Below are 27,928 nucleotides of genomic sequence, written 5' to 3'. Positions count from 1 at the left end.
GCCTCACCATCAGCACGTGACACACAGTGGCACCTTCTTCCTCCAAGAGAACATTTTCTCCAAGTCCCAGAAGGGCCCTCCCATCACCCCTAAAAACAAGGGCTCAGTGCCTCCACTTCATAGCTCTGGGGTCAGTTTGAGTTTATAACTTGATGCAATTTTATGCTTCTCTATAATATTGGAAATAGGTAGTTGTAAAAACATTGAGAATTTAATTAAATCATCCTTGATGTCTTTTAGTAGGAAAATAACAACTACAGAATTTATTCCAAATCTTCCATTTTTAATAAGAGCAATGATTTATCCATTCAACTGAGGACACTGGGCTGAAAGGCAGGACATAGAGTTTCTGGTAGCATGAACTCAGCCAGGTAGCCAAGCTGTGTGACTCCAAGAAGTCTCATTCACCCTGGTGGTCCCCATTGGAGTCGTGCAGTGCACAGCCTGCACAACTGTACGTGGCAACCCCAGCTGAGCCTTCTGCTCCCCCTTGGCCAACCATCTGACCTGGACAAGGCCCATTACTATACCTCAGTTTTTCTGGCTACAAGATAAGAATTTAATATTAGAATATCAATGTTCTCTGTGTTACAGGGACTTTGAGGCTCACATCAACATGAAACACAGGAGTCTCCCCTTGAATCCTTCTTAGGTAAATCCAAGGGAGAAGGCTTTTACCATGCCACCTGATATGGTAGTCCACAGAAAATCCTTTTCATTTTCTTTTACGTCAGTTGATGAGATCACAAGGTCGGCTAAGCTATATCCTTAAAGACTTCACCTTCAGTTAAGCGACAGTTAGGTAAGTATAAAAAATAATCTGTTTTCTCGCTCTGTAATAGCAGCCCGTGTTACAGAACACGTACAAGTGCCTATTACGAGATGCTTAACTATTAGGTGCGATCCTGGGGAAAGAACCGTCCCCTAGCTGTGCGAGCCCCGTGTTATCTTTACAAGTTATAATTTACATTTTTGGGGATGGGTGTGAGACTTCCAGAGGGAGGACGAAAACAGCACTTATGTTTGGGAAGCTCTAATGAGATGGAGCTGCTGTTTACAAAACTGCAATTGTTGTAAATAGCTGCTCATCACCCGCGGCCCAGCGCCACGGGATTCAAGCAGCAGCAGCGGGAGAAAGAAAACTGGAGGCGAGAGACGGAAGAGTCAGCGTCCGTGCTTAGAGCAGCACTTGCTGCCGTGAGCCGGCCCCCTGGGGAGACAGAGTTCAGTCTGGCGTTAGCTAATTAAAGCAGCGAGCGTGACTTTCAGGAAGACAAGCATCGCCCAGCACCTGCTTCTTGGTTCCTACTCCCAGACCCACCAGCCACTGGGTCCAAAGAGACGGCCCTTTGGCCTGCAGAACCAAGCATCCTGAGTAAGAACTGAAAGCACGAGCAGGAGGGACGCACAGTGCGGTATCAGGGAGAAGCCATGCATCCGAGGGCCGGATCCCAGCTCCGCAGCATCCAGACGCCCCCCACCCCTGCTCACACCGCCCCAGAACCAGCAGTACCCTGGCCAGTCTGCCCCACACACATGCCAACTATCCACGTACAGTCAGTGTCACCAACAGAACACAGAAGCACGGAAAGCAGCCATGGGTAGCAGGAAACAATGCTGCAGGTGACTCAGGATACAGGGATGGGGGGTCCTCAGAGGGTTCAGCAGACACACCACCTGACCTACAACCCTACCTGCTCCCAGGTATAGACCCAAGAGAACCACACAGGGACTCAGGCAAAAACTTGTTCACAAATGCTCATAGCAGCACTGTTCACAATAGCTGAAAGGCAGAATACCCCCAGAGTCCCTCAACAGGTGAATGGATAAACAGAATGTGGTATATCCATTCAATGGAATATTATTCAGCCACAAAAAGGAACGAAACACTGACACACACACTACAATGTGGATGAACCACCAAAACATCACACTCAGGGAAAGACGCTGTCACAAAAGGTCACATGTTGTACAACCCAATTTGCAGAAAATGTCCAGAACAGGCAAATTCATAGACAGAAAGTAGATTAGTGATTTCCGGGAGCTGGGGTGGCAGGGGAATTGGGAGTGACTGCAAGAGGTTCCGTTTAGGGTGATGAAAATATTTCAGAGCTAGAGAGAGGTGGAGGTTGTGCAACATGGGGAATGCACTCAATGCCGCTGAACCGTTCACTTTAAATGGTTATATTTTATGTTATGTGAATTTCACCTCAATAAGAAAAAAAAACTAGACAGGCATCCACCACTCCTAATGCTCCCTGGCCACTCTCTACCTGGATAATTTGAGAAGCTCCTTCCCCCTTTTTATCTGTGAAATGGGGATAAAATGCATTCTGGAGGCTTCTGGTCAAGACTGTCACAAGTACGCTCTCCGTCAGGGTTGGGGTGTGCAAGGCAGGGACACAGGCAGCCCAACTCAGGCGGGGAGGGGACCAGAGACGCCAGCAGGTGCCTTTGATTTGGGCTCAGCTCATCAGTTTTCATCCAGGAAAGACAATCATGGCTGGAAGGCCAGGACGGAAGGGAACCTGGAGAATCAGGAGGCGGAGGCAGGGCCTGGCTCCGTCCGCAGGTCCACCTCTCATATGCGCCAGAGGGAAATTGATGCTGGCGCTTTATCCAGCGCCCTGAGGAAGAGCTCTGGCTGTGCTGGCCCCGGGGGTGCGGAACGAAGCATAAAGACCGAGACAAAACTGCTCCTTCATGTTTCTGAGATGACATTGCCACACATTTGCACGAAAGAAAAAGGCAGCCTGGGAATACAGGGGCCACGCGGCAGTGGACGGTATCGGTCAATTCTTGGATAAGTGGGGTGCCAGGCACAGGCAGGGCGAAGGTCGGAGTCCCTGCACCATCCCTCCTGGGGCTCGGCTGTGTCTGGTGGGGCAGCCGTCCTGGCCGAGGACCCCTGTCCCCACTGACCCCGAGCCCTGCCCTGTAGTGGCCAGGCCCAGACACCCAGGGGCCGAGAAAGCCGGCACGAGATACGTGAACTGAAGACACAAACCAGCTGGCAGGGCCTGCTGGTGGTGCCGTCTGCAACCCTAAGTGTGCACAGGCCGCTATGGGGCAGGTGGAATCGGGGCCAGCGAGGACAGCCGCCACCTGAGGAAAGTCCCAAAGGCCCGCGTGTGCTTCGGGGGGACGGGAAGCAACAAGTTTGCGAATCTGTGCAGATGTGAGTTCCTGGGGAGTCCATCAAGTCATCACTCGGGGTCCGTCCCTTTCTGTTTCCCTTTGGCTTCTGTCTTCTCCCCGCACAGGCCCCACCCTGGTGTTTCCATTTAGAGGCTCCGAGCAGCCCGAGGTGCGGTAGGGGGGTGTCTGAGAGCACAAAGGCCTTCGGTTCTTACGAAGCGCTCACGTTTCTGCAGCCTTTAACCCGCTGCGGACAATTCCTCGTCGGGAAGGCTGATGGGAGTTCGATTTCAAATGCTGGACGCGGGAGGGGGCGCGGAGGGGGGCACCTGGAAACCGGACACCAGGAGGGGCAAGTCCTGGGAAAGAAATGGATTCCCACCCTGTGTCAGAAATGATTAACTGTCTTGCTATCAAAGAATTCACAGATGGCTGGACTTCAGGAATGCCACAGAGTCAAAATGTAGCATTGAACATGTACTAGGAGGCCCAGACCCGACGGGTGGGCTTGCTGAAAGCAGCCCCCCAGGTGACAGCCACACCCAGAAATGTGGGCGGGCAGGACCCCGCCTGTCCTGGCACAGAGGCGACGAGACCCCCTCAGAAGCAGGACTGGTGTTTCTCGGAAGCAAACCGGCAGATCGTGTCAAGAGGAGGAAACATCCAGACACACGTGCTTCCAAGATGCAAACCAATTCCCGAGGAGCCCCTGACGGGACTTTGCAGGAACACGGACACCAGACAAGGGGGCGGCCTCCTGGAGGCCCGGCTCGGGCCTGGGAGGGGCGCGCACACCTGTAGGCAGGTAACAGGAGGTTCTAGTGGAGATGCTCTGAGTCTCAGCCTCCCTGCCTGTAACACGCAGGTGTGCAGCCCCTCCTGCCCTCCAGGCAGGCCGCGGCCCTCCCGGACCTCCCAGAGGTCTTTATTTTGGGAGCATTAAAAAGAAAAGACTTTTAACAAGAGTCAGAACCAGCTGGTCACCTTAAAAAAAAATCATAGCCAAGCCTTCTGCTTCTCAGGCAAGACGGTCAGTCTAGCTCCTGACAGCTCTGGCCACAGGTCAGAGGAGCTGCGTGATTTCCTGCTCAGAAATGGCAGCCCCTCGGGCTGCGAGGAGGAGGTGGATGGAGGGGCGCTTGTGCGCTTGGCGCTGTGTGCAAATAAGCATCTCCCGGCGGCCCCGGTGGCCTCCGCGGGGCTGACTTTTGTTCTGAAAAAGACCTGTGGGCCACGGCGCCAGCCCCTCACTGGGCCCAGCCCTCACCAGACAAAGGCTCCTGGGTCCGCGTGAGGGAGCCGGGAGCCTCCCAGCTGCTGTCCCCACAGGGCCCGGCCATCGGGGCCAGGCCCCCGTCCGCAGCCCCCCGGACCGGGCAGCCCCCCCAGGTTCACTGGGAACTGGGGGCTTCGTGCAGATTTGCCTGCAGGAGGTTTCTTCTCCAACGACAAATGAACGGCTCAAAACTGGGGGTCTTAACGTTTAAAGAGCACCCTCTTGGAAAGCTGGGGTAACACATTCCTTCTCTTGGGGGCTCTGTGGACAAGAAGCCGCTCAACACAAGCTGGGGGACCCCCCCCCCGGCATCCCATGAGAAGCCCCTGCTCCTGTGCACGTGGGGGCTACGAGTCTGACCTACGGCTGCTCCTGGCTGGACCAGAGACGGGGTGGGCACCCTGAGCAGCCGTCCCTTTGGGTCCTCTGCGTGGCACGGGGTCCGGCGCCTCGGAGGGGCTCCTGGGCCGCAGAGACGGACTCTCTGGGCTCAGCCCACACAGTCCCAGGACAGAGAGGACAGAACGCTTTGGGCAGTGACAAAGTCACTCTGGGCGTCGAGGGTTCGCGGGTCACAGGTCATCTTTTCAGAAAGCCTCCTCAGACAGATGGACAAAGACTTTCAAGAAACACGCACACTTACACAGTCAAGCACTCCCTCGTTGTGCGGACACACGTGCACACACACTCCTGCAAAGCCCCAGCTGCTCCTACTGGGACCCCAAAAGGCTCCTTTCTGTCCCCAGAGTCTGGACAGCGGCAGAGAGACCCCCAGACGCTCAGCTTCTCCCTTTAGACCGCCAGGCCTCCCACGCGCCTCGACCCTCTTCTGCCACCAGACAGAGTTGCCGTGAAGCCAGTGGCGCCTGGGCCCGCAGGCGACTTTCCATGACAGGCACGGCACACAGGACATAGGGTGGGGCTGCGTCCCGGGGACGGATTGTTTCCACAGCAGGTGACTCTGCCGTCTGATGAGGCCGTGTGTGCAAAGGAAGCAGGCGGTTGTCCCAGCTCCCTGGGCTGCCAGCAGGCAGTGACCCACCTTTGGGGGACCCCTGCCCGGCTCCACAGAGGACACTCAGCAGGCCCTCCTCAGCCTGGCTCGGTTCCAAGGGAGGCGGACGTCACTCTCAGACGGACGGCTAAACTGAACGCTGTCGACTATGATGTTGGATGTGGACCGACTGCCCACGGGGTCAGACCCAGCAGAGGCCATTCCCGTCCCGAGAAACTGGCTGAATGAGCAGGAACCTCAGCTGGAGAGAAACCAAATGCCTCGCACCCCAGACTGGAGACCTGAGTGGTGAGCCCACCCGGTAGGAAATGAGTGCGGCGCGGGGACCCAGGGACTCGTCTCCAACAGGTGTCCACTCTGCCGCTCCGGTCAGCAGGAGAAGCAAGGCTGAGACCCCAGAGTGGACGGGGGGCGGCATCGAGCCTGCCTGGCTGTCTCCACCAGAAAGTTCAGTGTTCTTGGCAAACGCTGACCAATGCTTTAAAAAAGCTTGGCTTCCTTATCTTGTACATCTTTAAAAATCAAAACAAAAATGGTTTATAATCCCATCACCCAGATGACCCCTGCTGTATTCTTTTAACAAAACCCAGCGGAAACTCTAACTTGAAAAGACACCTGCACCCCAGTGTTCACAGCAGCACTATATGCAACAGCCAAGACACGGAAGCAACCTAAGTGTCCATCGACAGATGACTGGATAAAGAAGTTGTGGTGTGTATACAATGGAATACTACTCAGTGATAAAAAAGAAAAACATAATGCCATTTGCAGCAACATGGATGGACCTGGAGATCATCATTCTAAGTGAAGTAAGTCAGAGAGAGGAAGAAAAATACCGTGTATCACTCATATATGGAATCTGGAAAAAAGGACACAAATGAACTTATTTACAAAACAGAAATGGACTCACAGAGAAAACAAACTTATGGTCACCAGGAGGGAAAGGAGGTGGGGAGGGATAAACTGGGAGTTTGGGATGAGCAGATACTAACTACTGTATATAAAACAGATAAACAACAAGGTCCTACTGTGCAGCACAGGGACTACATTCAATATCCTGTACTAGCCTATAATGAAAAGGAATATACGTATGTATGGATAACTGAATCACTAGCTGCATGCCAGAAACTTAAGACAACACTGTAAGTCAACTCTACTTCAAGTAAAAAAAAAGGTGAGACACCTAAAACTTTGCACAAAGGTATAAAATGAACAAAAAAGCTACCTCCTTTCTCGTCAGCCTTATTCCCGAAGGTACCCACCGTGCAGCAGACTGTCTGTAAAAAGAGCTGTAGTGATGCCTCCTGTCACCCACTCACAAGGAATGATAACTCTCTGAGGTTTTAAGACACCGCACTTTGGATGGATCACGACCCAGCAAAGGTATCTGATACACGCTGTTGACGGATTTGTTTTCAGGGGAGGAGGGTGTCCTTCAGAAAAAGAAAATTGCGCATGCCAGCACATATCTGTGTATCTTCCAAAGTTCTTTTTTTTTTAATTTACTTATTTTGTTTAAATAGAGGTACCGAGGACTGAACCCATGTGAGGCACGCACTCCACCACTGAGCTCTACCCTCCCCTTCTTTTGAAGTTCTTTTAATTAAGTTTTTTGAGTTAATTTTAGATGCACAGGCAATTGTGAAAAATAACAGATCCGGTGTGTCCTTTACCCAGTTCCCACCAGTAGCAAACATCCTGCAGAGTGGTGGCATAACACGACAGCCCAGATGTGGACCTGATACAGTCAGGGTACGGAATGTTCCATCACCCCTTGGACGGCAGGCACCTGCTGCCCGCTCACAGCCACACACACCCCCAATCCCAGGGGACCACTCATCTGTTCTCCAGTCCTGTCCCCGTACAACCTTACACAAGAGGACCCGCACACGACACAAGCTCGTGAGGCTGGCTTTATTTCGTACAGACGTCAGTAGTTCATGTCTTCTCGTTACTGAATAGTCTTCCGAGTTCCGTGGGGAGGGTGTGTCCAGTCTGCTGCGCCATCGCCCGCAGGGGGCTTCTGGGAGGTTTCCAGCTTGGGAACATTAGGGGGAAAGCTGCTGGGAACCTTTGTGAACAGGGGTCGTGTGGACATGAGCTGTATCTACATTCATGAGGGATGCTGGCCTAGAGCCTTCTTTCTGGGTGCTGTCTTCATCTGGTTTTGGCATTAGGGCAATACAACTCCATAAAGTCAACTGGGAAGTGTTCCTGCCTCTTCTGTTCCCAAAAGAGTCGGTATAGAGTTGCTGTAATTCTTTAAACATTTGGTAGGATTCTCCAGTAAAACCATCTGCGCCTGGAGATTTCACTTTGGGGAGTTTTTAAAATACAAATTCAATTTTTCTTAACAGTAACACAGTTATTCAAGTTGTTTATTTTGTACTGGTTGAGTGGTGGCAGCTTGTGTTTTCTGAGGACTTGAGAATTTATTCCTCATACCGGTAGTCTGCGTCTTCTCTGGTTTTTTGATTTGGGGGGTTTTGGTTTTGTTTTTCGGTCAGTCTTGCTAGAAGTCTGCCAGTGTTAATTGATCTTTCCAGAGCTCTTTGTTTTATTGAGTCTCTCTGTTTCCTGTTTTCAGTGTCACTGGATTCTGCTCTTATCTTTCTTCTTTCGTTCCGTCTACTTCCACCAAGACCAGCCCGAGTTCCCAGCGGGAAGAACTCATTTCGGAATGATCTACACAGACCCGTCTGTCAGGAGCAGTCACTCTTTCGCAAGTTGGGGGTGGAAATGTGCAAGACTGTCTTGCACAACAGTCTTGGGGGGAAAAAGCACACCTGCGACGAACCGCGACGAACTGATGACCACAAACCCTCTAAATCTGCCCCGAAAGTCCACAGGTGGGCGCAGGCGGAGGGGCTCCGTGTCCCATCCGTGCTTCACACAGTGCAAGGTGTCCATGCAAAGGGTCCACCTTTAACATACCTCCCCAGGCCAACGCCCAGCTCCGGCAGGCGCCCCAGCTTCCCTGAAGGTAAGTGAAGCCACCAGACCGTCCCACTTAAAATGTCACCAAGCAGGAAGAAACAGGGACCTGACTTTGCCTGCCTCTCTGCCTGCAGGGTCAACCCACAGGGACCCTCCCAAGAGGTGCTGTCCTCTGGTCTCTGGCTGGCTGGGGCCTGTGGGAGCCCAAGAGGAGAGCGGAGGGAGGGTGAGAAGCAGCGGGAGGGCTCTGCAGATGGTCACTTGTCTGCACAGGTGGCTTCTCTCCAAGACCCCTTCTGTCTGAGTTCCATTCTGCCCTCTCCCCTGGTTCCCCTGGGCCCGAGTGCTGTCATAGCTCCTCTGCAGCCCCTGGTCCTACACTGACCAGCATGGACGTCCCAAGCCCTTCCCCTCTTTGGTGATAAGCCCCCCGGGACCATCCCGGTGAGGTTTCCACCTGTCTCCTGGTGGGGAGAGGGTGCTTGACTGGTGAAACAGCCCACACAGGGTTCCGGGCCCTGGCAGACTTGGGGAGGGTCCAAGGGGCCCCAGACGTCTCGCACGCAGGACCCACTTAAGGACCAGCCACGACACGGATGACAAAACAGACGCCTGCCGAGTGACTGGCCCCTCGCAGACTGCCGGCAGAGCCGCCCTCCCCACCAGCCTCCGGCTGCATCCTGACTTGGGCCCCGCGGCCCTCCCGCCCCTCCAAACGTGCTCGCTACCTACCGGCTGAGCCCTGCCCAGCCCCCGGCGCAGGGAGAACAACTCTGTGTCTGGACAAGGGGGCCAGGGACACAAAGCTCCCAGGAGACAGATGTCCATAATCCCCGTGAGCCCTTCCCATTGTGTGACACACACGGAGGCCTCAGGAGAGCTGTGCAAACTGCTTGGTTTCCTCCATCAGACAGCCTCGGGCAAGAGAGGAAGCAGCTGAGCTGGCAGGAGAGGAAGGCCTAATCCCGCGCGGAGGGTCTGGCTCAGGTGCTGCCTGGAGCGGAGCGGTGGGGGGCAGGGGTGCTCGTCCTCTCCCGTGGGCCCCTCCTTCCCCCAGGGCCGTCCCAGGGCCCTGCAGTGGCGGGCTCACTCCTCAGTGCTCCCTGGAGGGTCTCTGTGAGCAGGCAGGGCCTTGAGAGACTCCCAGTGTGCAGAGCGGTGGTCAAGGAGGCTGCCCCAGGACCTGGGCAGGGCCGGCCGAGCTGTGACTGTTCCGTGACAAGCTGTTGCTTCAGCCATCGGCGGGTGACTCTGAAACACGCTATGCGCAGGTGCCCTGGCGGGGCAGCCAAGGCTGATTCAGCCCCGAAGCCAAGCGTCTTCAGCCGGCCCTGGGAGATGCGTCTCCCACTCGAGCAGGAAGGAAAACGCACCCGGGCACGGCCTTTGATTCCCTGACACGGAGCATGGGCGCCCCCGGCCCATCCCGACTGGCTTGCATCCTGGCAGGCACTCAGCCCCCAGGAAGCACTTACCACCGGGGCCCACCGACCCCAGGAGGGGACCTGAGGCTGAGAGCTCAGAGGTGTGAGAAGGCCAGACTTCAGGGCACAGCGTCCCTGCCCCAGAGCAGCAGGCGGGCAAGAGCGTCCATGCTGACCCTCACTTTTCCTTCTTCCTACTCAAGAGCGTGTGCAATGTCCCAACAAAAGCCCGAATGTGTCTGAGCCAGAAAACCACTGACCCCTGTCCCCATCCTTGGACCAAGAGGGGCCAGCTCTGCAGACAGCTTGCGTCCTCGTCGGCCCTGCTCAGACTCGGGAAAGCCGCCCAGCAATGTGAACAGAGAAATCCGGGGCCTGCGCGCTGTCCTGCCCGCTGGCTGGAGCAGGTTCGAGGCCTTGATTGATCTCAGATACAACAGACCCTGAGCTTAGAGGGACGGTGCCCGGGGCCATGGGGACACAGAGGTGCACAGAGCGCGGATCTGGCCTGGGGGCTCCTGACCCTGCAGGACGCTGGGTCCCAGCCTTCCCTCCTGTGCCCAGGAGACAGCTGCTGTCCCTCGCCGCCTGCTCCGTCGTGAGAGAACGCTTTCAGGGGAGACCGTCCCCAGGGGAGAGAAGGGGCAGAAATGATCTGACCTAGAATGCAGGTTGTAGGGGGCAGAAGAACTCACTTGGGGGAGGCCCAGGGGCACCTCTGTTCTCCAGAGCAGCTGAGTCAGGTGGGAGAGGCCCACGGGTATCTACGGGGGAAAACGTGTCCTGTGGGCTAAGACGCTCGGAGGAAAACCCCATGCCGTGCCCATCCGCCCTCGAGGCCCCAGAAGTCAGCGGGAGGGGAGGCTCTGAGGGTGCGACCACACTGCAGCCTCACACAGCAGCCACGCGAGGCTGCTCCCAGGTGGCCAGCAGGTGGTGGGCGCACCTCTCACTGGCTAATAATCGTCCCAAACAGCCACAGGAGCATCGTGTCAGCAGAAGACTCTGGGGTTTGCGACAGGACAGCCGGGAAGTTGCAAGCGTGTCCCTGGAGGCGCACTGTCTCCCTCCAGCCCCCACTGCACCCCCCGCATCAAGCAGCCAAGTGCTGCTGAGATCACGCCCCAGGAGGGCAACAGGAGCAAGGGCGGCAGGGCTGCCGGGGGGCTGCGCCACCCAGGCCCCATCCCAGGCACCCGTGAACATCCTCTGCTTGGTCCTCCAAGTCCCGAGAAGAGCGCCGGGCCCCATGTCGCTTCAGATCTGCACCCTGACCCCACCAGAACCTTCCTTTGCCCTCATCACAAATATGGCGCAGAGTTCCACCCCCGACTCAGAACCTGCCTGGCTTCTGTCCTAGACGATGGGGGGGAAGCTCTCACCCACAGGCTGGGGACAAAAACCATGGTCATCATGCAGGGTGATCGCTGCTTGTGGCCTATTTAGGGTGACTGGGAAATGAGCCGTCCAGGGCAGGCCAGACGTAAAGGAGGCAGAGGGCTGGGTGGTGACAGACCAGGGGAAGGAGAGGGAGGGGAGGGGCCTGGATGACAGAGACCTCAGGCCCAAGGGCAGGAGGCCCTCGCTACCCACTGCTGTGTCAACACCCTGAAAGGCAGCAGACGTGAAAGACACAAAGCACTCTTCCTCCGTGGGCGCATTTCTCACTGAGGGAGGACCCCTTACCTGCCAGCCAAGCCCAGGCTGGGCCCTGTGGCCTCGGGGGGGCGGGGATGGGGTCTGTGGCCAAGTTCAGCAAGGGGGAGGCACCCGGGAGCTTCCCAGGAAGGTGAGTGGTTTGCTAAAACCACAGCAGTGGGAAACGGGGCATTTTGATGCAAAAACCACCAAGGAGTTTCCTTACAAGCCAATAAACAGCAAAATAAAAGGACACCCCTAAAACCCCCAGGCCGTCCCAGCATTTCCTTGGAGAGCCTCCTGACTCTCCGGTTTCATCCAGGTGAGAGCGAAGGAGAGGAGTTTGGCTTTGGAATTGGGTTTGAATGGCCTGGAATTTTAGCCTCCAGTAATGACTTGGCCGAGGCAGCTGTAATGAATAAACCCTTTCTGCCTCCTTCTCAGCGTAGGGTGGTCTCCGGGGTCCCTGTCTCCCCGCCCAGCGCTCCCTGGGGGAGCGCCCGCCCCATCGCAGGCCTCGGGCTTATTTACAGACCCTCAACAAATGCTCGTTTCCTAAATACCTTTTTCAACCAGCGTATTTATTTAAATTTCAGAGTATAAATGTCTTAAGACAGAAAAGCTGCCAGGCTCCCCCCACCGCCCCCCTAGGCTGGAGGAGTTGGGGTGGCGCCCGCCCTACCTTGTTGTAATACTGCACCTGCACGGAGTGCCACCGCCCGTCGCTCACGCCCCCGGGAACCTGCGGGGACACCGTCGTCGTGGTCTCACCTGTGGGGCAGGGGGAGGTCCAGAGAGAAAAGACAGGTGAGCGGACCCCTAAGGCTAGAAGTCCTTCTGACAGTCTGGACAAACGTTCTTGCCAACAACCCAGAAACATTTTTCATGGCTTTGCAAATGTTGGTCATCTACAGAGGCAGCAGCATACTTCAACGATCCCTCAATTTTTGGAAATCTGAGCTGTGTTTCCAGCATTGTAAACAACGCCGCAGTGAACATCTCTGTGCATTCGGGATCTCTCCCACAGGATGATTCCCAGACATGGATCCAGGGATCAGCGGGTGAGCAGGCTCGAAGGCGCCGCATGGGGTGGGGTGGTTTTAACCGACAAGGTGCCCGTGACGTGCTCTGAGGGCCACTCTTTCCGGTGCAGGAGGCTTTACCTGCCGAGAAGGTGAGCTGCACCTGCTCGTCCACGATCTCCAAGGCGATAAAGTCGTGCTTCTCGTTGAAGCGGCCATTGTAGAGCAGCAGGGCATTCCTCTCCTGGGTGGCAAACCTGCGGGGCCAAGCAGAAGCACATCACACAGCGGATGACCCCAGGGTGGAAGGTCTGCAGGCAGCAGAAACCAGAGGCCGCCCAGAGCAGTTAGCCTGGCCGGGGTGGGCGAGGGCAGGGGCCACACTCAGCGAAGACTCTGGTCCCCAGGGCTCTTTTCATATGAGGGGTTGACAGCCCATAAAATCTGATCAACGATGGTCTTCTCTGGAAGGAACAAACCAGGTTCTAGGGGGGAATTTGGTGACCACGACCTGTATAAGGTGAAAAGGTTCCATCTGCACAATGTTCTAGACAGATGACACGGCCACTATACCATCGGGAAATGTTTGGACCAAAAACACATGCAGTGCCCCTTCTGCGGATGTGCCCCAGGACACAGGGATGTGGGTGCTGATGACCCCTCAGGGCCAAGTCCCTTGTCTCCACCACCACACTCCGGCCACACTGAGTCCTTTTGCTCCCCAGTGCTACACTCTTCCCTGCCCCCGGGCCTTTGCACCTGTTGTTTCCCCACGTGGGGAACAATCTTCCCTGGCTCTGCAGCTCTCCTGTACGCCACACCAACTGTGCTTTCCCCAGCTCATTTTATCTAAATGGTGCCCCCACCCCATCAACCCCTCATTTCATTTCTGAAAGTACACGCTTGTTTATTTGTTTACAAGAACGCGCGATCCTGCAAGGGGAGGGACTAGCATTCTCATTCATCACTGCATTCTGGAGACCAAAACAAGATCTGGTCCAGACAAGTGCCGAGTCAGCGGATGGACGCCCGCACGCACACACGCACCGCCGGATGCGTGAAAACGAGCAGACTCGTCAAGCTTTAACCATTCAGACCACTTCCTGCGACAAGAGGTAAACAGCCTCAGAAACCCTTCTCCCACCCCCGGGGTCCATCAGACCCAAGGGTCCCGGACACACCAAGTCGCCTCGACGCCTCCTCGACGCCCAGGTTACAGAGAACCGGGCAAACCTCCCGAGTGAACTGGGGACCATTTCCTGGGTGAGTTGGATGTCTCCCTCGTCGGAGATTAAGTGGGGGAAATTCTTTCCTTTGATTCCAGGTTGGTTTATCCGTTTTCGTGCAGCAGGAGCCTGTCAGAAAGAGCCTCGGGCGCCTGACCTCAGCCTTCTCCCTGAGTTAGTTACTTAAAACTGACAGTTCCCGTCCAGACTCGACACCCCCTGTTTAGAAGGTGGCAGAGAACACACCTGCACGGCAGAGTGGATGCTCTGGGTGTGGAATGAGCAGGTGGAAGGAGGAAGCAGAGGTAAGGCTGGGATACACACTTGCTTCCCGAGACTCCGGGGCACACCTGCTTCCCTTTGGTGGGTCTCGCTCTTGTGAGTTTCCCTTTGGACCGAGGTGGGAGCTGGTCCAGGGGGTCAGGGCTGAATGGTCCTCTGGCAGAAACCCCCACTGCTGGGGACCGAGAGCTAAAGAAGGGACCCAGGGCCATGGGGAGGGCCCGAACCTCGCAAGGGAAAAGAGGAAAGGCCAGAAATAGAAACCGAGGCCTGGCAAGGGGGCCCGGGAAGGAGCGAACAAAGGACGGGGGCGGGGAGGCGGGGGAGGAGAGGCTGCGGGAGCGCGGGGCCGGGAGCCCGGACCCTTGGCAAACAGAAACCAGAAAGAAGAGAAGCAGCTTGGAAAGAAACCGCCTGAAACAAAAGCCCCGGGCCGGTGCCCCAGCCCCCCTTTCCCACGGGGCGCCCCTCAGGAGGCGGGGGCCCGCTCCTCCTGGGCCCTGCTCCAAAGCCACCACAGCCCCAGCGTGTGACTGCTCTTCTGCCCAAGTTCTAGGGGGGCTTTTTAAGACTTGGCTGTTGGAGCAAAACCCTCCCGGTTTGGCGCCGGCCCTGACGTTTCAGCCGTCGTCAGGCGAACCGGAAGTCGCCCACAAACTGCTGTCAAATGTGACCGTCTGAAATACCAGAAGTGAGGACACAGACACCACGTTGTGTGGACATTTACTTAGACAAGACTACTCTTTCGTTTTTTTCCTGAGTCTGGAGCCGACAGACACCCTGTGTTGGTTTCCGGCACGTCTGCCGGCCCCGTGTCGTGGGCCTGCCCGCCTGTGGCACCAGGACTTCTGGTCACCTTTGAGGTCAGCCTCCTGCAGGCCACTCACTGTGCCGCACGTGACAGAGGGTGCCGACCACGCCCAGGGGGCCATGGCCACCTAGACACCAAAACCACATGCCAGCGACGTGCTTGCCTGAAGATGCAGGGCGCCTTTGACTTGGGGGGCAGGCACCCACAGAAGCCATGTGGGACAGAGTGGCCAAGGTCCCACAGAGGAGCCCTCAGTTTGGAGGCTGTGCCCACGCGGTGGCTTTCTGAGCACAGGGCCTGTGGGCGCAGGGCGCGGACCTAACATTCCAAGCAGGCAGGGGCTTGCTTGTGAACGGGAGGGTGACAGCAAGTGCCAACCCCCGTGAGCCCCCACGACTGGCCTGGAGAGGGTCCCTCGTTAGCTGTTTTACAGAACACGGTGGAGCTGGAAACTGGGTACCAAAATGTGGACAATAACTTCAGAACGGTGGGGCTCCAAGTGGCCCAAACCTCAAAACTGGTTTTGGAATCGTAACACTGCCGCCTTGCAGCTGGGTCCAGGGGGCCGACTGGAGCCACGTCCCTCACCTCCTGTCTTGCTAGTTCCCGGGAAAGGGGGCAACGCTCGAAGATCAGGAGCAGATTGCAGATACTAACTGTACACAAAATAAGCAACAAGCTTCTACTGCACAATATCTTGTAGTAACCTATAATGAAAAACATGAAAACGAACAGATGTATGTCTGTGTATGACTGAAACACTACGCTGTACACCAGAAATTGACACAACACTACAAACTGTATTTCAGAGCCAGGAGCAGGGCCCCCAGCACACACACGGGCTCCAGGGATCACAGCCCCCCTTGCTACTTTATCAAAGCTGGTCTCCAAGGGAAATTCAGGAAGAGGACAGAACCTGGGAAATGCCTGCAGATCAGGACAAGCAAGCCCTGGGCCAGGAGGCTTATGGGGGCGGGGGGAGGAGGTGACATTAAGAGCACGGGCTACTGGCAAACCCTGTGGGTCCCACTGACCAGCCTTGCCGCCTTGGGCAGGCTTCTCAGCCCTTCTGCCATAGGCTCCTCACTTGCAGGAAGGGGATGACAGTGGTACCCAGCTCCCAGGGTCCTTGTGAGAAGGAAACAAGCCTGACAGGTGAGCAAGGCCCAGCACAAAGCCCGAATGTTGCTGTAGTGTGGCACACGCTGAGGTCTGTGATGAGCTGGGCAGAGCCCAGAAGGTGTTTCACAGGGGACCAGTCTCCCTAAACAGAGCGTCCTCTGAGAGGACATTATCTGCAGCCAGTGCAGATGTCTGAGCCCAAGAGTTTACCGGGCGGCTGGAGCAGGGCCAGGTGGGCGGGGCAGCTGACACTCCACGCGGCTCGCAATGCCCGGGATGGCCGCCCTCGGCAACTTAACCCCTCCCACCCCCCACCAGGCCAAAGAACCCTCCTCTGGGAGCACAGGAGGCCGCTGGCCGATGTCACGGGGCCACAGGCAGGGAGCAGTGGGCACTCGTGTCTTGTCTGCAAGGAACAACCAGCTCGCTGACCTCTGGGAGCCTGGGTGTTGGGACACAGGATGAAAAGCCCCCGAGGAGCTTCAGACCAGCAGGTGGACAGGGACGGACAGAGCTGGGCCTCAGCACGCGCTCAGAAGCCCTGGGGCCCGAAGCCCGGAAACCCCGGCCACGGACCCCATGCAGTCACTGAAAGGTTCAAAAGGACACGCATCTGCTTTGGAGACTTTATCACAATCAAATGACCTGACGGCCAGGACAAAACCGAGGACCAGGAAATCTGGCATGCGTTCCCACCCCAACCCACGCGCTAGCGTCGGGGACAGGGCTCGGGTGAGATCCGAGCCACGATGCACAAAACGCCCATGCTACCCGAGTGCCCTCATCAGGACCCTTTCGGGGCAGTCGAGGTGGACGGCAGCCTGATCCTGCAAGCAGGGCTGTCAGAGGCTGCAGGCAGCAGACACTCAGGCTGTGACCAGACCATCCAGCCGGAGCTGGAAGGCCGGCGTCGCCCAGCCTGGGTCAGCGGGGCTTCCTCAAGGAAGCAGGAGCAGGAGTCAGGCAGACCGGCAGCAGGGGGCAAGGAAATGGCCTTCGAGAGGCGGGGCAGGTCCAGAGAATCAAGAGGTGAGGGTGGCCAGATCACAGGGCACAAGGTGCCAGAACCGGGGGTCACCAGGGGTCAGGACACAGGGAGTCCCCATGTGCCCTATTAAGAAGTTTGGGTTTCACCCCAGATGGCCGGCAGGCCTGGCAGGACGGTTGACAGGGAACCACCTGACTCAGGCTGAGAGCAGATGGCACCACTGCTGTCAGTACCAGGTGTCACCCAGGGGAGAGGACAGTGGCCCGGGAAGAAGAGAAGTAGCCAGACACGGGAGACCGGAGGTGGAGGGACCAGGACCTGACTGAGATGAGCGGGAGAGAGGGCAGGGGGCTGCCCGGGCATGCTCACGCCAGCACCGCCCGGGGCCTGTCGACTGGACTGCACCCCTCACCTGCTCAGGGGCGGGCCTCCCAGGGGAGGGGCCTGCTCCACCCGGCCCTGAGGAGCCCTGTTCTCCAAGGGCCTCTTGAGGGAGCCTCTGGGTTCTGGGGGATGCAGAACGCAGCCTTCCCACCGGAGACTGTGCTCCCCTAATGGGCCCCCTACACAATGATCAAACATAAAAACACCCTATTCTCCGAAGTTAAACTTGATAGAAATCTTTACAATGGAAATGATAAGTTTTTAAAAGTTGAATTAAATCTAGATTCTCCTGGAGAAAAAGATGCAAAAATAGAAGAATGGCTGAGGCGCAGTCCGCCTGCATCCTCAGGCGATGGACGAAGGACCCAGGCTAAAGGGCTCCGACAGCCGCCCGTGGTACCCAGCTAACAGGTGGTACGGCAGAAGGCTACACTGAGGCTGATCCCCAGGCCTGCTGGTCCCTTGCCCTCCACGCTGGCAGGTAAGCAGGACCAGAACAGCCCAGTGGCTTTATGGGCGTGCGCCCCACGTGGGCAAACAGAGCCCCATGTCTGGCTTAATGCTCTGCTATTGCCAACTGGAAATTCTTAACTTTTGAACGAGGGCCCCATCCTCAATTAGCATGGGGCCCTAAAATTAAGTAGCCGGTCCTGCAGCCGGCTCTGGCCAGGGCTACTCAGCTCCCGGACGGCCCAGCGGACGGGCTTTGCTGTTACCTGGAGGGACGGGGTGTGTGGGGACCACTCACGCGAGGGCGACGGTGAAGTGAAAGCGTTGTCTCAGGCCGCGGAAGGTGACGAAGGACTGTGGCGGGAAGCTCCTGGTGGTCACCTCGCAGTACGGCCTCTCGAACTCGCCGGGGGGGCACACGCAGTGGAAGCCGCCAATGAGCAGGTTCACGCAGGTGCCCCCGTTCTTGCACACGCCGTGGGCGCAGCGGCCGGAGCGCACGTTCACCTCACAGTGCTCGCCTGGGGGACGAGAGCGGGGCGGGGTTCACACAGCGGCCCCGGGATGGGGTAGCGGGGGAGGGGCACACCCACGCCGAGGCCACCAACACCACCGCAGAACCAGCAGCTCAACCCAAACTCGGGAGCACGTGGGGTCTCTGGGAACCACGCCGGAGTCGGCTGCAACCAGACGCGTGCTGTTCCCGCCAGAACAAGGGCACCCAGTGCCTGGTGGGCATCTGAGGCTGGCCGGGCAGCGGGGTCCCAGTAATCGCCCCCAGGGGGTCCTCAGCCTAACGCATCAGGTGACTGAGTCACTCCAACCCTGTCCCTGTCCTGGGCCTGCCCAGCAGTCCCCCTACTCAAGGGGCAGAGGACGGTGCATCAGTGAACACTTCTCAGCATCCAACTCTGTTCTGAACACCCACTGGCTGAGCCCGGCTCTCTTTCGAAAGAATTACCTAGAAAAACTGAGGATGAGAGGGCCCCGTGCCCCTCCCCACGCCCACATCCACGCCAGCGAGGCGCTGGGCGCCTCGGGCTGGGGCCAGCCCTGCTCAGGCCCAGGGCCTTCTGTGCCCCTGCCACGGGGTGGACATCTCTGAGCCCTCACAGGCCCACAGACCGACAGGAGCCTCTAACAACCAGAAAGTCCTCAGACCCCACTGTTACTGATTTTCAAATGAATGCTTTTAAAAATAAAGGTATTACATTCACATCCTAAAAAAAAATCACCCCACAAACAGTGTGGCATTAAAAATGTCTTCAGCTGTTTCTTGCAGAAAAAAACCAAGAGAACTGGATGCCCTGCCCGTGCCGTCCGGCACGTCGGCTCAGTGCTGCACCTCGGAGACCCTCCCTGTCAGCCCTGGGAGCTCTTCCTCCTCTTCCCACGGCTGCACAGTACTCCTTGAGAGGACCCCAGGGGCTTCCTGTTCCCTCACTGATGGACGTGTCCGCTGCTTGCAGCTCGCTTTACTGCAGATAAGTTTCTGGTATACATCCTTGGCGGGCTTTAAGAATACCTCTCTCGAGAAAATTCCTACCAGCAATGAATCCAAGGCACACACAGCTTTGCATTTTGATAGCTGTTTCCAAACCGCCCTCCCCAGAAGGATGAAGAGACTCGCCCGTCCTCGCTGACAGGAAGCGTGATCAGTACAATTATGCGCACTCCTGACAAATGAATCTCAAAGGTGTTTTATTTGCGTTCATTTCTGATGAGGCCCGACACCTGTTTGAGTTTTATTGGCAACGGCCGCTTCCTCTCTCTGAACGGCCTGATCACTTTTTCTATCAGATGGTTGGTCTTGTCCTCTGTGTGTTATACACGCTCCCCGTAAATTAAGGAATTAACTGTTCTCTGCCATTTCTGGGATAACGCCCTCCTGGCTCCAGTTTAACTTTTGACTTATTTATGCATTTGCAGTCACATAAAAATGTTATGTCTGCACAGGGTCGTACTTAACAATTTCTCCGTTGCGAGGCTAGTGCTCTCGGGTTATTAAAAGGTTGGTATGAAGAGATAGGAAACTCAGAGCTCCGGAGACATCTAGCACCAGGACCCTCGGTGCACGGCGAGGTGTGCCTTCAAATGGCAGCGTCGTCCCCAAACCCAGAAGTCACTGGGATCCCCAGACGGGCTTCACCGGATGCCCTTTGGTGCCTTTTCAACATGGACCCATGTGGATACGTCACTGCTGCCTTGGTCTGCTCAAGCTGCCATAACAAAGTACCACGAGCTGGGGGTTGAAACAACAGAAGTGTGTCCCGCGGAGTTCAGGCCAGGTGCCAGCACAGCCGGGCCGGCGGAGGGCTCTCCTCGGCTTGCGGGCGGCTGCCTCACCGCGGCCCCCCACAGCGCTTCCTCGGAGTATGTGCACAGAGAGACAGAGATCTCCGCTGTCTCTTCTCACGAGGACACTAATCCTCTTGGAGCAGGGCCCACACTCATCGTTTGTCTGAATTACTTCCCTCTGGGCCCCATCTCCAGACACAGATCCACTGGGGGTTAGGGCTGTCGCCTATGAATCTGGGGGACATGATTCAGACCACAGCCTGCATGTATGAGACAATTGGGAATTTGAGCAAACTGAACAGTGATATAAAAATTTAACATCAGTTTTTAAAAAGAAAACTTGGATGCTGCTGTCAGTGGGAGCTGTGGAGCACGACCCCCCAGGACCCAGGCTCTGGGGTGCTGGGTGACGACGGCTCACAGCTGACGCTCTGCATTCACACCCCCCCCAGAAATCCCGCACCCAAAGCTACACACCCTTGCTGGGGCAGCCCACGGCCGGCGACGGGTCAGTATGGAGATGCAGAGACCGGGCTCTTCGGCCAGCGCAGCCCTCTCTGCGCGTCATCTCCAGGGCTGAGGCCTGGGGCAGCCGAGACCCTGCTGCCACCGCACCGGAGCCCAGCCCCTCCTCTGGGCAGCCCCGCGTGCCCCTGCGCTAGGACCCCGCCCAGGCGTGGCTCCTTGAGAAGGCAGATCTCCGGGCCTCAGACCCCGTGGGTTTCAGAGAGTGAAACAGTTGATGGGTGTAAGAAAACCCTTTCACTCATCCAAGGGAACGCTTCCAATGAGCTTGTTTTTAAGGTACAAGTGAAACTGATCCATAATTAGCATAACAATCATCAGAAACAAGCAAGGCTCCTGAAAAATCTGAGTCCCCTCTGCTTCCTCCAGTATCACCGAGAATCTTCACTCCCAGGCTGTGGCACCCGAGAGCGCACAGCCTGCTGAGCAAAGGGGACCTGGTCTGCGTCCCTCAAGCCCAGGGGAGGTGGGGGGAGACATGCAGTCGCTGACCTCCTGTTGAAATTCATCCCCATGCGGGGCACCAGGCCCATGACCCAGCGTGAGCCCACCCCCAGGGCCAGGCAGGCTTGGGTGGGCTCTCTGTGCTCCACGCCCCCACCAGGCAGGACCCAGAGGCAGAGGCCAGAAGGCCCAGCCAGGCCGGCCACCTGTTCTCCCCGGGCGGGCTGCCCCTGCAGACCTGTGAGCAGAGGCCTCACACCCTGCTCAGAAGTGGGGAAAGGACAGCTGCCCGCGGACCCCCGCGGACCCTCCTCTCCGCTCCACCATCGATGGAAACCGTCCCATCTCCTGGGCCCGCTCCTGGGTTCCCAGGGTGCCCCGCCGGCCACAGGACGCTGAGCTCCGCCACCCCGCCAGGCAGGCGGTGCGCACTAACACACAGGCAGGCACACATAACCTCACACACACGCATGGACACACATCTGTGCCCCCACACATCCAGTCACACTGCTGATACACTCACCCCCTTCTGTGTGTTCACACACACACCCTCAAACATACACACTCACCCATGCTCACCCCCTCACACACTCTCACGCTAAGCTGTGCTCCTGGCCCTTCTCCAGGTGGGCAGCCTGCAGCCTTCTTAAATTCTGTGTGCTGATTTTAAAACGCTTAGCTTCAGGTGTATTTGTTCTTCATACACTTCAAATTCTCTCATCTCTACTTGGAAAACACATGTGACATCTGGGAGTGTTTGCTTTCCAAGTCCCAACTTGGCAGGTCGGGGGCCAAGCAGAGCGCATTCTGAAACAATAAAGCCACCATGAGAGGACAGGGCGGGCCGTGCTCCCCAAACCGTGACGGCAAACAGAGGGAGGTCTGGCCCGGCCCTTCCCGCAGCGCTCCACCCCCAGGGTTCCAGAACCCTGCCAATCTGGGTCGGCCAGGTGGTCAACGTCCACCGGGCCGAAAGCGAAGCCGGGGCCCCCGCCGTGGCCACAGCCACTCCCGAGCTCTGCCTTCCCGTTGTGTGGACATCTGGACCCCCTCCACCTCGACCTAAGGGCTCCACGATGTCCTCTAGAGGGCCACCTGCTACCTCGGCCCAGACAGAGGAAGGCCCCGCACCCCGAGAGAGAGCGCTGCTTTCAGTTCCCGGAGGTCTGAATTTGGCTTTGCCGACAATACTTCTGCCCAAAGGCGGTTCCCAGTGGCCGCAGGGAAGCCTGGTTCCTCAGGCCGCCCCCGTGCGCAGGAGGGCGGCAGAGGGGGACTGAGCTGCCAGAGCCACGCTGCAGGTCAGCCAGCTGCCTTAACACACCGCTACCCAGTGGAAAGGGCCTGACGGTGCCCGGGCCCTTCTGTCCCTCTGCTCAAACCATCATGCAGTTTGAGGTCAGCTGCAAACACAGCTACCTCCATGAAATCGGTGTTGGCCTTAACTGTGAACGTTTTTTTTTTTTTCCATTTCCAGCAAGTAGTTGGACTTGTGTCCTGGGGCTGCTGTGACGGGTACGACAAACCTGGTGGCTTCAAACGACCGAGAGGGTACTCTCACAGCCCTGGAGGCCCGAGGTCCAGAATCAAGGGGTCGCAGGGCCGTGCACCCTGCAGGCTCCAGCGAGGGCCCTCCTGCCTCTTCCAGCTCCTGGGGCGCCCTGCCTGGGCTGCGGCTGTTGTCCCTGCCTCTGTCGTCAGGCGAGCCTCCTCCCTGGGTCTGTCTCCCTCTCCTTTCTCTTACAAGGACACCAACCGCTGGATTTGGGGTGGACCTAAGTCAGACCTAAATCTGATCTCATCTCGAGAGCCTTAACTAATTACATCCGGAAAGACCCTATTTCCAAAGGTTCTGGACATTCTGAGGTTCTGGACAGGAATTTGGAGGGGACACTACTCAAACACAGGAGAGGCCCTCTGTATTTGTCCTAAAAATTGTTTTTAATTGAAGTATAATCAGTTTACAATGTTATGTCAGTTTTCTGGTGTACAGCACAATGTCTCAGTCATCCACAGACATGTTTGTCCTAAAATGTTAACATTGTAAATTTTGGCCTCTGCAAACACAGTGCCCCAGGATGAAGCAGCTCTGACCCTGCGGGGCCAACTCCCCCGGCTTCCTAGTGACTCACCAGGTCTGGTTTCTCTGCCTTCGGGGGACACTCTTCCCCGGCCTTTTCTGCCTGACCAGTGAGGGGTAGGGCTCCAGGGTCAGGCCTGGGCCAGCTCCCCACCTCTACAGCCATGCCTCAGGCCTGCTTCCCTGGGCCCCACACCCAACGGTCCAAACACATCCCCCCTGGTTATCTCCTCCAAAATCCCAGGCCTCAAACCTGTCCCTCCCTCGCCAAGCCTGCTCTCTGGGCCCTCCCGTGGGGGAGGGTCCCACAGCTGTCCAGGGAGGCGGGCCAAGAGCCCAGGAGCCACCCCTCCCCTTCTCCCTCGTCCCCATCAATGCCACCTGCCAGAGTCCAAGTCACTAGCCTCCACCGCCATCTGCACCCCAGTCTACACCACCCCCTAAATCGGCACAACCACAGCCACCTTCTCCTCTTGGGCTCCTGGAGCCACATCAGCTGCTCACTTGCAAATCTTCTTGTTCTCCACAAAACACCCGGGAGAGCTTTCCAGAATGCTGACCTGGCCACGTGCGGCTTAGGACCAACCCCGCTGCTATGTGAAGACCCCATCTGCCGCAGGACCTGGCCCTCAGCCACATGCCAGCTCGTCTGCACCACACCTCACACACCGGCCACATGGTCTCCCTGGTTGCAGGATGGCTGGGGGATTCACCAGGCCACCTACCCGGTAGGTACAGACTCATGCAAATCACCGCTAACAACAATGACCCAGTGGTGACCATCTTTCTCTAGGCCTGGCGTCCTCTCTCCTGGCCTCTGCAGGTGGCTTCCCTGTGCCTGGGTGTGATCCCATCTCGGGCACCTCCCCACCCCCTCAGGAGGCTTTACCCACCCACCTGACCAGGTCCAGGGTGCCCGTGACAAACTCCGATGGGCCCAGAATCTCCCCTCTTGAGAGAACGCTCGTCCCAACTCCAGGGTGACACCCCCGTTCCTGCACATCGGTCTCCCCAGGCTCTGGGGCGGGGTCTGACTGGGGGCCGAGTCTAAGAATATCCAGCACACAGAGGGTGTCTGACGCAGGCCCGGCATGCAGCAGGTACTCGACAAATGCTTGTGAGATGAAGTCATAAAATGCCAGGATTTCCCCAATTCCAAGCCAATGATTAATGCTGGTGCAAAATCATAAAACCTACATAATTCGTATGTTTGATTCAAACAGTGCTGGAAATATGTTGATGCAATGAATGAAGAATTAATTCTACAGTTAAACACACCTTTTTAAAAAAAATAAAATAAAAGGCAGTGAGAACTCGGAGCATGCAGGTTTCGGGTGACTTGCGTCGCCCTGGAAATGTTCTCATCTCCGGGTTCCGGGACCTTCGTTCAGGCCCCTGTGGCACCTTCGCAGGATGCTTTTCACGGCCAACACTCTAGCGAATTTGTTTAAACTGCACAGTAATCCACTTACGTTTTCCTCAACTGTACCTTCTACACCCAGCGTGCTGACAGGCCATGACAGCCAAGCATCGTGGGAGAGCCCCAGTACGTGGCGCTGGGCCGCTTCCGTGGTGGACAGACCGCATCACGGCCAACTTGGCGTCACTGAACTCGGCGTAGAGATGTGAGATGATGGATTTTAATTCTTAAAATCACTTTACTTACATAAATAATTTGGATCAAATTTAGTGAGCCCTACATCTAACTTTTTAAACTGCAGTACAGTCGATTTACAATGTTGTGTTCATTTCCGCGTACGGCATCGTGGTCCAGTTACACACATGCATGTGCTGTTCAGTGCCACACAGTAGGACTTCGTTCTTTATCTATTTTACATAAGGTAGTTTCCGCAAATCCTAAATTCCTAATTTACCCCTCCCCACCCCCTTCCCCCCTGGTAACCGTATGTTTGTTTTCTATGCCTGTGATTCTGTTTCTGTTTTGTAAATAAGTTCCTCTGTGTCCTTTTTTTAGATTCCACATGTAAGTGGTATCGTAGGATATTTGTCTTTCCATGTCTGATTTACACGTAGTATGGCCACCTCTAGGTCCACCCATGTTGCTGCAAGTGGCATTATTTCACTCCTTTGTATAGTTTTAATTTTGTATACAGTTCTTACAAGAAAGACCATTTTAATGAAATAAATGTTCTCAGATGTGCTCACCATCAAGATTGACTTTGATCTTTCCCTTTTGAGGGGTTTGCATTCAAAATACATTTGGGCTTCTCCTTACGTCCAAGCATCCTGCTTGGAGTCAGATGCTTCCTCTGAGTCATCCTAAACCCGGAGACAATCCCCACCCCTGTCCTACTGTGCACCCCCCATCACGACTGCCGGTCTCATCCCTACACCGAAGATCAGGTTCACCCGAGCAAGCCAATAGCCTCGCTCCATAATGCATGAAGCACCACAACCCCTGCGGACGAGGGCCCGGGGCCCAGCCTCCTGGTCACTAGCTGCAAACGCAGAGCCCCGCGTGGGAAACCAGGAAAGGCCCCCATGCCCCGAAAAGTCATTCTTAACTGTGAAACAGGAGCTCCCAGGAGCCGAGGCCCCGTCAGCCCCACGGCCTCACCCATGCCCCCACCACTGCATGCCTGACCCACGCAGGCTGGGGGTGGGAGTGAGGGGACACTGCCTGCCCAGGGGCCCCAGCCCGCAGGGCCGGAGCCACAGACCTTGGTTGGGGGTAAGTCCCCCAGAAAAGCCCCGCAGCCTCCAAGGCTTACACAGGGCTTGTCTACAGGGCAGCTGTGCTGAGAGCACAGGACCTGGAGGATGGGGTGAGGCCCGCAGGGCCCCTCGCTGCCCGAACCCTCAGAGCCCTGGGTGTGGGAGACCCAACACGCCCCCATCCTGCAGATGAGGACACTGAGGCCCAGCATAAGGTACAAGAATATCATTTTTTGTTTGTTTGAAAAAAAAGAGAGATTCCTTAAAGATAAGGGAAATGGAGGGAAAAAACAGTGCCTGGGTGGGGGAGACCCTGAGCTGCGCTGTCAAGGAGCGTCAGTGCAGCACGTGGAGAGGAGGGTGGGGACCGCTCAGCCCAGAAGAGGCCCCAGCAGAGGCGCAGGAAGTACCGAGACTCCACGGGCTGGGGCCGGATGAGGGTGACGGGCATGCCCCTGGTCACGGCTGTGAACGAGGAAGGGGCAGCAAGCACCCCGGCCTCACTGAGTGCAGGACTGGCGGGGGAGCAGGGTGTGGCCCGGGGAAGGGAAGAGCCTGCGTGTGCATGCATGTGTGTGTGTGTGTGTGTGATGTGTGCCCGTGGTATACGTGTGGTGTTGCAGTGCGTGTGTGTGATGTGTGTGTGCATGGTGTGCGATAAGTGCATGTGGTATACGTGTGTTGTATGTGGTATATGTGTGGTGTGTGTGACAATTGCAGCAAGTCTGGGAGAGGATGGGCAGGGCGGGGGAACCCGGTTCCTGCCCAGAGGAGCTCCAGATGGTCCCGAGGCTGCTCCAGGACCAGGACGAGAGAGACAGGAGCTGGGGACCAGCGGGCCAAGCCCCCAGCCCTGGAAGAGGGCAGGGATGGGCCCCAGGAAGGGAAGGGCATGTAGAGGTTTGACGACTTCAGTTTCTCAATAAACAAAGAGACAACTAACTGCCTTCTGGTCCTAAGAAATAGCTCAGGGCTTTGAACTTGAAAAACTAGAATCTCCAGTGGCTGCCATCCACCAGTGAGACTCGTTTCAGTGGCAGAAGGAGCGTGAGATGAGACAAAGGATGGGTCTCTGCAAAGATTAAACACTGAGAAAATCGGTCCATCCGCCCTTCCATCTGCAGGGCCTCAGCATCCCCTCCCACCAACCCCACAGCCCGAGGAGGCTGGGGTCCAGGGGCGATGAGCTAGTCCCCTGAAGCCCTGAGCTGTGCACCTGGCAGGTGGGGCTGTGACTCTGATCCCCTGCCGTTAACTGGCTTCTTGAGACGAGGCCTCGTCTGCCCACCCCTCGCCCCCTCCACAAGGGGTTAAGCCTCCTCCTCAAGGGGTTAAGGCTGCCACCAAAGGCCTCTGAGAGGCCAGACACCTGCCCCTCCAACCCCCCCACCAGGGGAAGGGAAGCCGGAAGCCCAGACCCCCGCAGGCTTGTCCTGGGCTGGGCCTTCAGGGTGACTTCATTACTGCCATTGAAGCAAATTCCCAGAACACCGGACACACCCATTTTTTAAATATAAATTTAAAATGCATTCCAGCAGCAAAAAAAAACCCTATTCCTGCTTATCCAGGGCTCCTGGCTGTTAAGACCAGAGTCACCCACACACCTGAGGGGTTGAAACCCGGCTAACCTGAATAATCAGTGTGCTTTCTAAACTCCTGATGCAGGCATACGGCCCGGCCCAGCCCAGTCCAGCCCAGGGCCACACATGGGGGCCCCTCTTTTCAGAAAAGGGGTGCTTTTCCCACCCACCCTCCCTTCCTGCCTATTATGGGGGTGGGGGACAGAAAAAAACTAACCATTTAGTCAGCTAAATGACGGTCCCTAAAAGACACATCCGCCTCTAATTCCCGGAGCCTGGGACTGCCGCCTCCCACGGCGACCGGTGTGCCTGCATGAAGGAGCCTGAGACCAGAGACAATCCTCATCATCCGGGCGGGCCCTCCGCAACCGAGTGAATCCTTACGAAAGAGCGGCGGCTGGAGTTTAGAAACCACTCGAGGACGGGGGCAGAGACGACGCGGTCATGAGCCCAGGGGGCCCAAGGCCACCACGGCTGGGAGACTCCCCAGGTCCCCCCGAGCCTCCAGAGGAAGCGTGACCAGGCCAACACCTTGATCTCAGGACTCTGGCCTCCGAAACTGTGACAGCGTGACTCCCAGTCTGCGGTCTCCTGTGACGGGAAACCACTGCG

At 56.7% G+C, this 27,928-nt stretch overlaps 1 protein-coding gene across 1 annotated transcript in view; it reads right to left on the bottom strand.

Moving 5' to 3' along the window:
• The window catches only part of CELSR1 (cadherin EGF LAG seven-pass G-type receptor 1), a 133,735-nt gene that overhangs the window by 47,736 nt on the left and 58,071 nt on the right, over nt 1–27,928 (bottom strand). The window contains exons 3-5 of the mRNA XM_031463458.2: nt 18,012–18,234; nt 12,592–12,707; nt 12,111–12,199 (exon numbers count right to left, since the gene is read on the bottom strand). Coding sequence (XP_031319318.2) covers nt 12,111–12,199; nt 12,592–12,707; nt 18,012–18,234 — 428 coding nt within the window. The remainder of the gene's footprint in view (nt 1–12,110; nt 12,200–12,591; nt 12,708–18,011; nt 18,235–27,928) is intronic.

This window comes from Camelus dromedarius, chromosome 11, assembly GCF_036321535.1.
Source record: "Camelus dromedarius isolate mCamDro1 chromosome 11, mCamDro1.pat, whole genome shotgun sequence".
Taxonomy (NCBI): domain Eukaryota; kingdom Metazoa; phylum Chordata; class Mammalia; order Artiodactyla; family Camelidae; genus Camelus; species Camelus dromedarius.
This window is presented reverse-complemented; position numbering and strand designations above follow the sequence as displayed.